This window comes from Taudactylus pleione, unplaced genomic scaffold (genome assembly GCF_031769625.1).
Source record: "Taudactylus pleione unplaced genomic scaffold, aTauple2 ptg000602l, whole genome shotgun sequence".
NCBI classification, from domain to species: Eukaryota; Metazoa; Chordata; class Amphibia; order Anura; family Myobatrachidae; genus Taudactylus; species Taudactylus pleione.
Window position 1 is genome coordinate 7,473,877 of NW_028285004.1, and position 12,172 is coordinate 7,486,048.

At 40.7% G+C, this 12,172-nt stretch overlaps 1 protein-coding gene across 1 annotated transcript in view; it reads left to right on the top strand.

Annotated features, from left to right (window-relative positions):
* ODR4 (odr-4 GPCR localization factor homolog) overlaps positions 1-12,172 on the top strand; it is a 100,380-nt gene that overhangs the window by 71,841 nt on the left and 16,367 nt on the right. Inside the window, exons 9-12 of the mRNA XM_088453922.1 lie at positions 870-932; positions 6,357-6,479; positions 11,720-11,804; positions 11,918-12,112. Of these exons, the coding sequence (XP_088310048.1) occupies positions 870-932; positions 6,357-6,479; positions 11,720-11,804; positions 11,918-12,112 (466 nt within the window). The remainder of the gene's footprint in view (positions 1-869; positions 933-6,356; positions 6,480-11,719; positions 11,805-11,917; positions 12,113-12,172) is intronic.

A 12,172-nucleotide genomic window follows, 5' to 3' on the forward strand; every position in this document is an offset into this window, starting at 1 on the left:
GAAAGCTACCTGGTGCAGATCAACCAGTGTGAGAGTAGAGAAATGACTGCTGGCATCCGGATGTCTTGGGAGCGAGCTTCAAATAATTGGTGGTGTTCAGTAAAGGTAGATTAAAAGTTATGTTCTAAATTTGATTATGTAAATCAGTGTTTCCCAAACTCATTCCTCAGGGAGTACTAACAGTGCATGTTTTCCAGGTCTCCTCGCAGAATCACAAGTAATAAAATTAGCTTCACCTGTGGATCTTTTAAAATGTGTCAGCCATTAATGAATACACCTGTGCACCAACATGGAAAATATGAAACAATGCACTATTAGTGCTCTCTGAGGAATGAGTTAGGGAAATACTGATCTAAAATGTGCCCCCAAAAAATAATTTTGTCTCTTGCTTCTACACTATGAATAAACAGATAGTTGACATGCGTCAGTAGCATTGTGTTCCACAGAGGAGCTGATTCTAGGTTGGGAGAATTGGTAAAACCATGTTGCACTGCATATGGGGCAAATCTCAAATGTGCAGCGAGATTTAGTTCTAAGAGGTGTGTGCAAATCTAAATTGCAGTATAAAAATAAAGCTGTCCAGCATTTCTGGGAGCAGCTGGTATTTACCCTGCATTCTCTTGTAGTGCAATATGCTTTGTCCAGATGTAAAGTTACTTCCTTTTTTTTTTGCTTCGCTCCCAACTCACAATGCAAACAATGCAAAAAGGACATTCTGCAGTCCCATATGTACCATGTGACTTCGACTCAAGATATCTGTTTATTAAAACACAATACAATTTTTAGTTAAATGAAATAGGGTAGTAATAAGAATAAATAATTGTTATTTAGTTTTGCTTAGCTAATGTAAGCAATATTTATTTTCCCAGAAAAAATCCAGAACTGTTGCACATTCCTATCAAATCGTTTCTGCAAGCATTCTGTCCTCCCCGGTAAGTAACCTGCATGAGCAATCCCTGCTGTGTAAAACTATTATCATTCATTTTTATTATTTTACAGTATTTTATAAAATGCTATTAAATTATATAATTATATTCGATAACTGTTCTGTAAACATTGACTGTTAATAAGTATTACATAGCCTAGAGAAACAAAAGAAATAGGGAACCTTGCTCATGAGAGTTTGCATTCTGAAGGGTAAAGAGTAATAATAATATAAAAACATATGCAGCATATATCCTCCCCAAATCTTCAACTAGATCCAGCACTAGCCAGCTGCTACCAGCCACATACAGAAAAGCCCTGGGGGTACATTTTCAAAGCGATGACTTTTGTATGCTGCAGGTAGGCTTGACCTCAAAAGTAAAAGCGACAGTAATATTAAGTGGAAATCATATCAGGCTTTGCCCTTAATATAAGTGGCGCTATAAATTTTGATTGCAAAGATGCTGATATGTACTGGCTGATCTTTGGGGTCCATGTTAAGTAACAAGATTGTGATCTCCATGAGAAAATGTAAAAAACCTGGAAAATTTACACTGGAGCTTATTTTGACTATATGTGTTTAAATCATTTTGTATCGTGATCATCTGTCCTTATGAATAATATGCGGATAAAAAGATGTGTACCTGCACTCAGCAACACCAATTCCCATGTCAGAGCAGCTGAGGTGTTCAGCTTCTATTGATAGAAAATAGGTGAACTCAGGGCCTGATTCACTACGGATGGCTATTGCGATCACAGCTGCGATTACGCACGGAGGTCTGCTGCGAAAATATTATAATGAATGCAATCACAAAGCCGTTGCACAGCAGCATAGAAACTCCCACTACCGCTATCTCACATCAGTAACACCTTGCAGTCCAACGTATACATTGGAAACATCGAGTAACATTGGCCCCCCCATGCAGAATTACAGCAGCCCTGACCTTACTTAAAAATTGCTAACCTAAATTGTACGCAGTGAGTACTCAAGCTGTGTTTGCCATCGCAGTAGCAAATTTATGCACACCCATGCAACGGTGTTCAAACGGACAGGCACGTCTGCGTTTCTCCGACCACTCCCATGTCACCACCCACAAACACTGACCTCCTGTCACTCACTCTGCGATGGCTTTCTTTCTGTGTGAGTGATCGCAGTGCGATCTAAATATTAACTCACGCATGCGCACTGCCATGCATACGCATGCACAGTACGCACTATTGACAGATCTGCTTATGCTGTTGCAGTAGAGATCAGTGATGAGTCAGGCCCTCAGTGCTCTAATGTGAGTGTGTGGATAAAGGTATTAGTAGTGTGTCTGATTTGATGGGAGATGTCAAATAGAAACAATGAATTGCCCAATAATTACATTTATTGGCTGGCCTCAAAGCAATAAGACATCAGCTGAAGTGATGATAGTCAGCTTTTGCAATGGATACATATCTAAAAAATGAAGAAACAAAGTATCAATTAATGCACACTATAAAGTACACGTTAGAACCAACAGTAGTAGATTAAGGATTACTGTGTCAATGGAAAAATTATCCATTAAGGGATTTCATGTAGAGATAGCTGCAATATGTCCTGAACCTGGATCACACTGGATGTCCATGTCCATACAGTCTTGTTTCTGTCCCGTATGTGCAAAGCTGTAGGTTTTCACCCAGTGTAAGGAGGAGTTCAATGATATCCCAGGAAAAACCCATAGGTGTATCAGACACTCTGCCATCCTCAAGCAGTGTGGGAGTTCACTGCTGGTATCAAGTTGACACTGGGAAGTTGTTCTGTTAGTGGTCAAACAGGTGTATTCCAGCGCATGCAAAACTTAATTGGTACGGTGTTTAACACTAACATTATGAGAAAATGTATTTCATTGACTGCACAATGCCAGCTGAATTGCCCAGCATTAACAGATGATTTGGCTATGCTACATCTGTATGGGTCAGCATAATATTACATGTCTTTGGAGAAGACCCAGTTAACAGAGTTTCAAAGTCAGAAGACAATCATGTAGTCAGTACATGTTAAGCCAAATGAGTTGAGAGCTAGCTATTTGCCTCTCAGGTCAAGTGGCCTCATTGCGCTTTTTGGTAATTTTCAAACTGTATTCCTCTTTCATCCTATCTGGGAGACACTGCAAACAAATTGGTTCAAGTAGGAAGTTTGAGGAATAGGCACTAAATAGTTAATTCTATTGAGGCTGAAACTCCCAGCCCTCTTAAATTACCCCATCTCCACCTGCAACTGTCGTTTTCAGTTTTGTTTTTATTTAGTGTCTACAATAGAAGCACAAAGATGTTAGGAAGCTTTGTTTTATTTCCAGTCTATTTGTTTTATTTAGTATTTCCCCCGGGTACCTCTGTCCTCTTATTCGACTCAGGACCCGATTCAGACCCGCTCACTAGGATGCGTTCGCACGCAGCCAGCCGATGATTTGCATTGTGTGCATGCGTACGCATCGTACTGCGCGAACCTGTGCGAGTAATCGATAAGCGTTTGCTCGCTGCACATAGACAGCCCAGCTGAATGAATGACAGGAGAAGCAGTTTGTGGGTGGTGACAGAGGCTAGCCGCTCAAAACGGGGGAGTGGAGGTGCAAACGCAGGTGCGCCTGAGAGTCTTAACGCCTTTTCAGAGGCGTGCATAATTAAGAGGCAGCGTCATAGTACACTTCACTTAGCTGAATTTTACACTGAAGCTCTTGCAGTGCTTGCAGTAGGGTAAGGTCAACCACAAGTGCTGCGTATGCATCCGATGGTCCTCGATGATACCGATGGTTGCATACACTTCCTGGACATGACGTGCATCAGTGGGCGTCTTAAGACAGGCTAGTGGGCATCTGCATACACAATGCAATCGCACGCTCAGACATAGTGGGCGTGCTGATGCCTTACCGTGTGATCGCCTGCTTTGCTGTGGGTTGGCCGGATTTGTGTACTCTGCTTTTGTTCTCTCCCAGGGCATCAATCACTGTGGATCAAAGTAGTATGGTAGAACCGGGGTGGTCCCTTAACATTGAGAAGGGAGTCTCTCGAGTTTTTAATGCAATAGACAAATTTGTTGAGTCTTCTGTGGCAACACACTCTAAGATGGTGGCCATGGAGCCATTTTTCCAGGTGAAGAAGTTTTCACCTGAATCTGACAAGTGGATGCCAGTTATCTGGGACTGTACTCTGGTCACAACCGATGCCAGTTTATCCAGTTGGGGCACTTACTTTTGCGCTATAGTTTGTCCAGAAAGGTGTCTGCTCTTTAAATCAATATTCTGGAACTAAGGGCTGTGTTCAATGTTTTGTTTTAGGCTCAGAACCTCATACAAGGACGTCCTCTTAAAAATCCTCTTAACAATTGTCCATTCCACGGCAGAGGCATACAGTACATAACTTCTTGAGCCACCCTGACTGTTTATCTGGCAATGTCAGAGACATCCCGATTAATGAGATTGGTAGAGATGTTTGTTCCAGTTATTCCGGCGGTATTTATTCCAGGAGTGGAAAATTGTGAGGCTGACTTTCTGAGTTGACAAAAAATTCACTCAGGAGAGTGGAAACTCCATCAGGGGTGTACAATTTGATTGTGGAACGCTGGGGTGTTCAAGAGATATATCTAATGATCTCAAGCTTAAACAAAAAGATTCTCTAATATGGAGCAAGATCCGGAGATCCTCAGGCGACCTTAGTGGATGCTTTGATTGCACCCTGGCAGTTTCAGATGTTTCCACCAGTTCCTCTGATGCCAAAGGTCCTTCAGTGGATCTAAAGGGATACGGTGCAGATTGGCTGAGAAGGACATGGTATCCCGATCTTTTATCCATGCTGGCAGATTCTCCTGTTGCACTTTCCCAACAGGGAAGATCTCACTCAGGGAAGATCTGTTCCCAAGTTTGCAACATCTGGCTTACAATACAATAATTGGTTGGAAAGTGGAAAGTGGAAACATGCTCTGATCTGAAAAAGGACCAAATACAATAACCATTTGTTTCATATCTGACCACATTTACGTTATATTATATTAAATATAATAAATTGATTTACATTTTTGTCATTGCTTTATTGATTGAATTTACGTGTATATGCAAAATCCATATACAACTCCCCTGTGGGGGATCTTGTGAGTTGGAAGCACACATAACCATTGCAATGTTTCACTCTGCACAAATGGAAAATGATGCAGGGAGAGGTTAATGACTTTTAGAGCAGAATTCAATTAGCTCCGATAATTATTTGCACTTGAAAAACTGGACTTTTTCGCAATTTATTTGTACTTTTTTTGCTATTTTTTTTTTCATACAATTCAATTACAGCCTGTTTTTTTCATGCTAAAAAAATTATCTCTAATTGCACGAAAACACATAGAATCTGTGATAAGTTCACAGACCTATGTGTTTTTGTTGCCGCGATAGCGAAAACGGGCTATTTATCATGGATGTTTTTAGACTTCAGGGCTCATGGGATAGCCTCAGGGGATCAATAAGAGCACAGTAAATTACAGCGGCTAATTAAATTCCTCCCTTAATGTCGGTATGCAGGAGTAGGGACTGCACAGCAAAAGCATCAAATACAGAAGAACATTTTTAAATCTGGGTCTGGTAGTGAAAAGTGAAAAAAGCTGAGTCACAAAGAGAGTTTGTGGGGTAGTTAACCATGTTAAAGCTTAAATGGCAAGGTGTATTAATCCGTGAGTGGGACCAAGTTATTAACTAGTACAGTGGGAATGATGTTTTAGTAAACTGTATCTACCAAGTGCTGCATTTTTCTTCTCACCCTATTTTGCTTGCTGTGGCGACTAGCCTGTTTATTCATTGACAGCATGAGCAGTGTGAGTGTCCTTACACATCTTTGCTGCAGTCGCACTAAAAAGCCACTCTCTGCGCGCCAGGTCCTGTAGACTCTGCTGGCGCCGGGTGTCTTTTTTTGCGTTTGTTTGCCGAACATGTGTCTAATCTAAGTCGCAATGTGTTGTTTCTAAGACGCACCAGCAGACTGTGCTTAGCAGCCGCAGCTTTTTTTCATTCCAAGTTTCGTTGTGCTTCATATACAGACTCAGCAGCACACAGATATTCAAGTGTCGCTTATTAAATTAATCAGCACTGTCTGCTTGTGCGTCCTAGTCGCATTGCATTGCGACTTAGTCGCACTTTCAGCAAAAAGACGCCCAACGCTATTAGAGTAGCACGGGACCTGGCGGCTTACTCTTGCCAGGCAAGTCGCGCTGCATGGTGAATTAAAGCTAGATGTATGAGGACACATCTGTAGGTGTTTTATAAGAGTTATTTATAGGTCAAGTGAATTGTTTTTTTTACAATAGAAATTCAAGTTTTTACCCATTATTTTATCATTTTCTTTTGCATTTTATTGTAGAATATTATATTCTATGTAAATGTGTTCGTTCATTTAAATCATAATACTTGTTTATTCAACTTTTATCATTTCAGAATAGTTTTAACCGTTCCACAGCAATTGTTCAAGTATTAAAGTCCTCTCTAAATATTCAAGGAGTTGTAAAGTGTAGGGGGTATGTTTGCAACAACAAGCCAAAAGTGAAAGATGCTGTGCAGGTAAGATGTGGGTACATCAATCACTCCAAAAGCTACAGTGTGTAATGATTGTCTTCTGTTTCATTGAATAGTAATGTCTCGTATTCAAGCATCCCCATACTCACATAGACCATACAGTTGCAAAAAAAAAGTCCTTGGTTTTCATTTAACTTAGTCTTCTAAACAGTTTCCAGTTCTAATACAGTAGTAGATAATTACAGATATCCAGTCAGAATAGATCCTTTCATTTATAAATAGCTTGTTTATATTCCTGATCAAGATCATGTACAATAATTCTATGCTCATAAATATATACAACAATTGTGTATTAGAATACACGACACATACTGTAGGACTTTTGACATCGATTTTAACATAAACTTTAGACACATTCTACCTGTAGGAAAAACTAAATTAACTTGATGTAAGAAATAATGTTTAATCTTTTTTATTAATAAACTGTATTTGTTAATTTAGTATACCATTGGTGTCTTATTGAATATTACTGGGACCCAGCCTTTTCCTTCTAATTCTGCCAATTGTGAATAATTTCAGCACTTTATCCAGTTCTCTCCAGTCTTATCTCCCATGTTTCTCTCCTGCATCATCCTCCTATGTCTCTTTAGCCCATCAGTCAAATTCTCTTCAGTGCCATCCTTCATGTTTCTCTCCAGCCTCATCAGCCCTGTATCTCTCTAGCCTCTCCCCCCATGTCTCTCCTGCCCGATTCCTCCATGTTCTCTCTGGTGAAATTCCCCTGTGTCTCTCCTTCCCCCCCCCCCCCTGTGTGCTTCATATACAGACTCAGTATTGTGGGTGGACATAATGGGGAGAAGTGGGCAGAGACTGCAGAGAAAAGTGAGTCTGAAGGTCACCCTGGGAGGCTGGGTGATGGTAAAGGAGAGAGGGAAGACATTCCAGAGGTTCTGAGGGGAAAAGTATAAATCCAGAATGAAGTAGGAAGTGATGATCAGGGATGATGTGAAGTTACAATCAATAGCAGAATTAAGAGGTTGGGAGGTTATGTAGATGTGTCCTCATACACCCAGCTTTGATATGCCATACAGCGCGTGACGCCTGGTGCTTTTTCGCCTTAAAATGCATTTGTCACAAACCACTTCACAATACTTCACTGGTTAATATGATATGTGACATTTGTAGATATGTGTGCAACTGAATCTGTATACGAAGCATAATGGACCTTGATGAGGAAAAAGGCCGCCGCCACTGCATTTTCTCACTTCGTACACAGATTCAGACACAGTCATGCACAGTGTGTCGCATATCAAATTATTCAGTGCAGTCTTGTGAAGCAGTTTGTTGCATTTGTTTGCAACTAAGGCGCTTCGTTTGGCACGACTGCAGCAATAGTGTATGAGGACCCATCTGTATCTGAGGAAGTGAGGCTGGAGATGTAGGTAGGAGCAGTGAGACTGAAAGTAGTGAGAGAGAGGAGGTATTGTGGATTGACTGGCAAAGAGGGTACTCGGAGGAGCAGCAACGACAGTGGACAATGAGGCAGGTTGTAGAGTTGAGGGCAGATTAGAGAGGGATGAGGCTGAAATTGAGAAGGCCAGAGTAGCAGATAATGGTATACCAGGCGGGAAATGATGAGGGCATGACTCAGAATTTAAGGGGGTCTATTTAAAAACTGTGCTAAACAGTATAAAATTAATGGCAGTTTTCTAAGTTATTTTCTGTCATTCTCTCAGCTTATTTATGTGAAAAGGCATGTCAGGACACACCGTGCGTCTCTCAGCTTTATGCAGTAGATATCGTTCCTGCACAGCCTCCATTGGTACCTTTGGGAGCTGCTGGAATCTCATTGGAGAAAGAAAATGTCTCCACACTTTTTCTCTTTACCAGACACGGATAAACAAAATATCTTGCTTTCTCAAGATAAAATGCGTTAAAATGCTATTATATAAGCATTACTAAATAAACTCTTAGAAGCTGCTACAGTGAAGAAGGACATGATTCTGGAAATATTGTGGACATGAAAAGACAATATTGTGACCGGGCCGGCCTGAGGCTAATTTTTCTACTAAGCAAATATAGATTTTGGCGCCCCTTAGTGGAATAAGCATTATTATACACAGATTATTATTATCCTTTATATGGCGCCACAAGTAATTTCATTTACTTTATATTCATTATTTTTCTTTGTATTTAATTAGTGGTTTTCTATACATTATTAATATCATCCTTGTATTCAGTATTCAGATTGTACACTGTCATATTTTATAATTACATTATTACTATGTTCCAAATATTTATTTCATCGTCATATTTTAAGTTTTAAACCTTATCAAGCACTTCCTATACATTTATTACTAGTATCGCCTTCCTATTCACGAAATAGGCAGCACGGAAGCAGCTGTTGACTCAGGTGCGCTATTGTTATTTTTGTTTATAATGGCGCCACAAGTGTTGCGCAGCGCCTTACAAAGTACATAGTGAAACAAGTAAGCAAGAAACCAGTGATTTACAGTACAATACAATGCAGGACAAGGACATGGTATGCACATTGCTGCATTAGCTATCATAACACTCAAATAAGCAACAGGGCGTAAGCAACCATGTGTTAGGTGCCCGAGTGAGGAGTAGATGATCATGAAAGTATGAAGTAAGAAGAAGCACAAAAGGATAGAGGGTCCTGCTTGTGGGAGCTTACATTCCAAAGGGACGGGGAAGACAAACATGCGTGAAACTGATTGCGTAGACAGGGAAGAAGGAGCATGTAGCAGCGGGTTACAGTAAGAGTTGGAAGGTTTTGATGAAGTACTGGGTCTCGAGAACCTGTTTGAAGATTTGTAGAGAATGTATTTTTTTCATAAAATTATGCAGAAAATACAGTTTCTAAATAATTTTATGTTTCACCGTTATGTATTAACAGATTTCACAGAAAGCTCCTGCAAAAGGCTTTAATACCACTGCACACCACAGTCCCCATTAATATTAATGGGGACTCCAGTATGACACCTATGTACCAAACTCCAAAAAGCGCAGGTTTTCGGAGTTTGGTCCCTTTTGGTTTACGCCATCCTTAAAGCGTGTAAACTGCTTTAAGCCTATGGAGACATTCCCGCAGCCTCTGTCCGGCTCCCTTTATTCTGTCAGGTCCATTAAGGCCTGAATGCATCTCTACTTGTCCACCTCAATGGAGATAAATACTATACAGTGCTCAATCACCCAAATACTGTCGATTGTATAAAAATATATAAAACATTAGGAATTTTTCTACACAACAAATATTATAAAATATCATAAACAATATATTGTATAATATTAATATTACATAGATCTGCAGGTTTGAAATATTCAATATTCTAAAAGGAATAGGGGAAGATGAGAGAGAGAGAGAGAGAGAGAGAGGAGGAAAGGGGGAGCTGGTAGAGAGAGGAGGAAAGAACGGAATTGGGAGAGAGAGAAGGAAAGGAATAGGGGAAGCAGGGAGAGAGAGAGAGGAGGAAAGAGGGGAGTCGAAAGAGACATAGGAGGAGCCGGTAGAAACACAGGAGAAATATGGGGAACTGGGAGAAAAAGGGGGAGCCGGGAGAGAGAGTTTAGGAATAGAGGGAGATGAGAGAGAGGAGAAATAGGGGAAGATATGTATATATATATGAGGAATAAGGGAGAGCGTGAGATGAGAGAGAGACAAGAGAAAATTAATGGGGGAGATGGCAGAGAGATACCTCAAGCAGTTGTGGAGTGAAGATTACCCAGTCACTGAATGCAGTCCCTGTGTGAAAGCCGCATCCTGCTGCACTGCAGCCGGTGCCTGGGTCTTGTTAGCGCTACACAAGAATCCAGAAGTGCGGCTCCTCTAGATGGCGCTCCATTCACCTCGGCTCCTCGAGTAGCTCTGCCTCCCAGTCATTACATGCTTACTGGAGATGGAGCAGTCAGTGACAATCCTGTCAGAGGAGTCTGTCCGGGGCAGACGCATGACCGAAGAGTGATGGAGGTGACTCACTGTCACTGAGTCGGTCGGGCTGTCATTAAGTATGTCGGCACTGTGGCGCCCTCTTCAGTATAGTACCTGCTGCGTGCCTGGCATAATGGTAGAACCAGCCCTGGGTTTGGAATTGGGGGCAGAAGGAAAGGGCACAGTCAAGGGTGACATCTAGACAATTATCAACGGAGAAGGTGGGAACAGATGGGGGACTTGACTGGTAGAAAGGGGCTGAGTTTAGTTTTGAGATATTACATTTCTATTGCAGTGTCAAATGCCTCTTTGAGGTCAAGCAGTATGAGAATAGTAAACTGACCTTTAGATTTGATGAGGAGGTCATTGGTGACCTTGACAACGGCAGTTTTGGTGGAATTAAGAAACCGAAAGCCAGATTGGGTCCAGACAAAGAGAAGAATAGAGATGAGATGGTAGTTAGCGAGGGAGGAGGGGTCAAGAGAGGACTTCTTAAAAATGGGGAGACCAGGGTATGCTTGAATGAAGAAGAGAAGGTGCCAGATGAGAGACTTATAGCTCTCATCTGGCACCTTCCCTTCTTCATGACCAGGTGGGCAATGTGGGAGCATTGTGTTTATATAATGAGATTAAGCTAATGAATAAATGCAACATTCTGAAGAGTCTAAGTGCAGTAACTAATCAACAGATTTAGGGCCATATCCAATTAGCTGCAGTAAATCACCGCGGCTAATTAGCTCGCTCGGGGCTATCCAATTAACCCCCGATAAGTGCCGTCGTCAGGCCGACTACGGGGCTATTTTTCAGGACCTGATGTGTCCCGAAAAATAATCCACGGTAAATGCCGTTTTTTCGCCCAAAAAAAAGGCGAGGACACATAGGGCCGCGAGCTTATCGCGGCTCCTATGCGTTAACGGGCGAACTATCCTATTATTTTGCCCGAATTAATAGGATAGGGAGTAAAAAAATATCGGCGAAAATCGGGGATTATCGGCGAAAAATCCCCATTTTTCGCCAATCGCGGGGAACAATTAGAGCCCAAACAGTGTTCGGGGCTAATTGGATATGGCCCATAATCATAATTTTGCAGATTTATATAATTATACTACAGTTAAACCAGACAATGTACAGTATTAATTATACTTTTTTGTGATGGTACCCCTTCCCATTCAACATTTTGGGTACATGTACAAATGATTAATATCTTATTAACAAATACGATATTAAAATTAGATTTGGTTGATATGGAGGGGTTTTTTTTTATAGTAAATGTAATTTCTTTTTAAATTATATAAATTTCAATCCACATTTTTACACTTTGTATTTTTTATAGGCTATAAAAAGGGATATTCTCAATACCATATCAGATCGTTGTGAAATACTGTTTGAAGATATCATGCTTAATGGATCACAGCGTGGTAAGCATTTGGCATGATATTTAAGACAAATTTTATGTGGTTTACATTGATTCACTTTATTCCTACTTATTCTTACTGGCTGAACTTTGTTATTTACAAAAATATTTTTCTAGAATACAAGGAATTATGTCTACTTCCCCAACGTTTGTTTATTCCCATTCCTGGCTCAAGCTCAATGCTTTGTGACTATGTTTTTGGAGATGAAACTGAGGAAGATTTAAAGAATCATTTCCTTGAGATGTTGGATCAAGAAGTGCATTATGATGCTTTAGATTTTCCGGAGGAGCAACGTATTACAGACAAATATGGTATGTAACTTCAGCTGTGTTTTAAATATTCCTGTTTTATTTATCTGCCTTCTTGTTTGT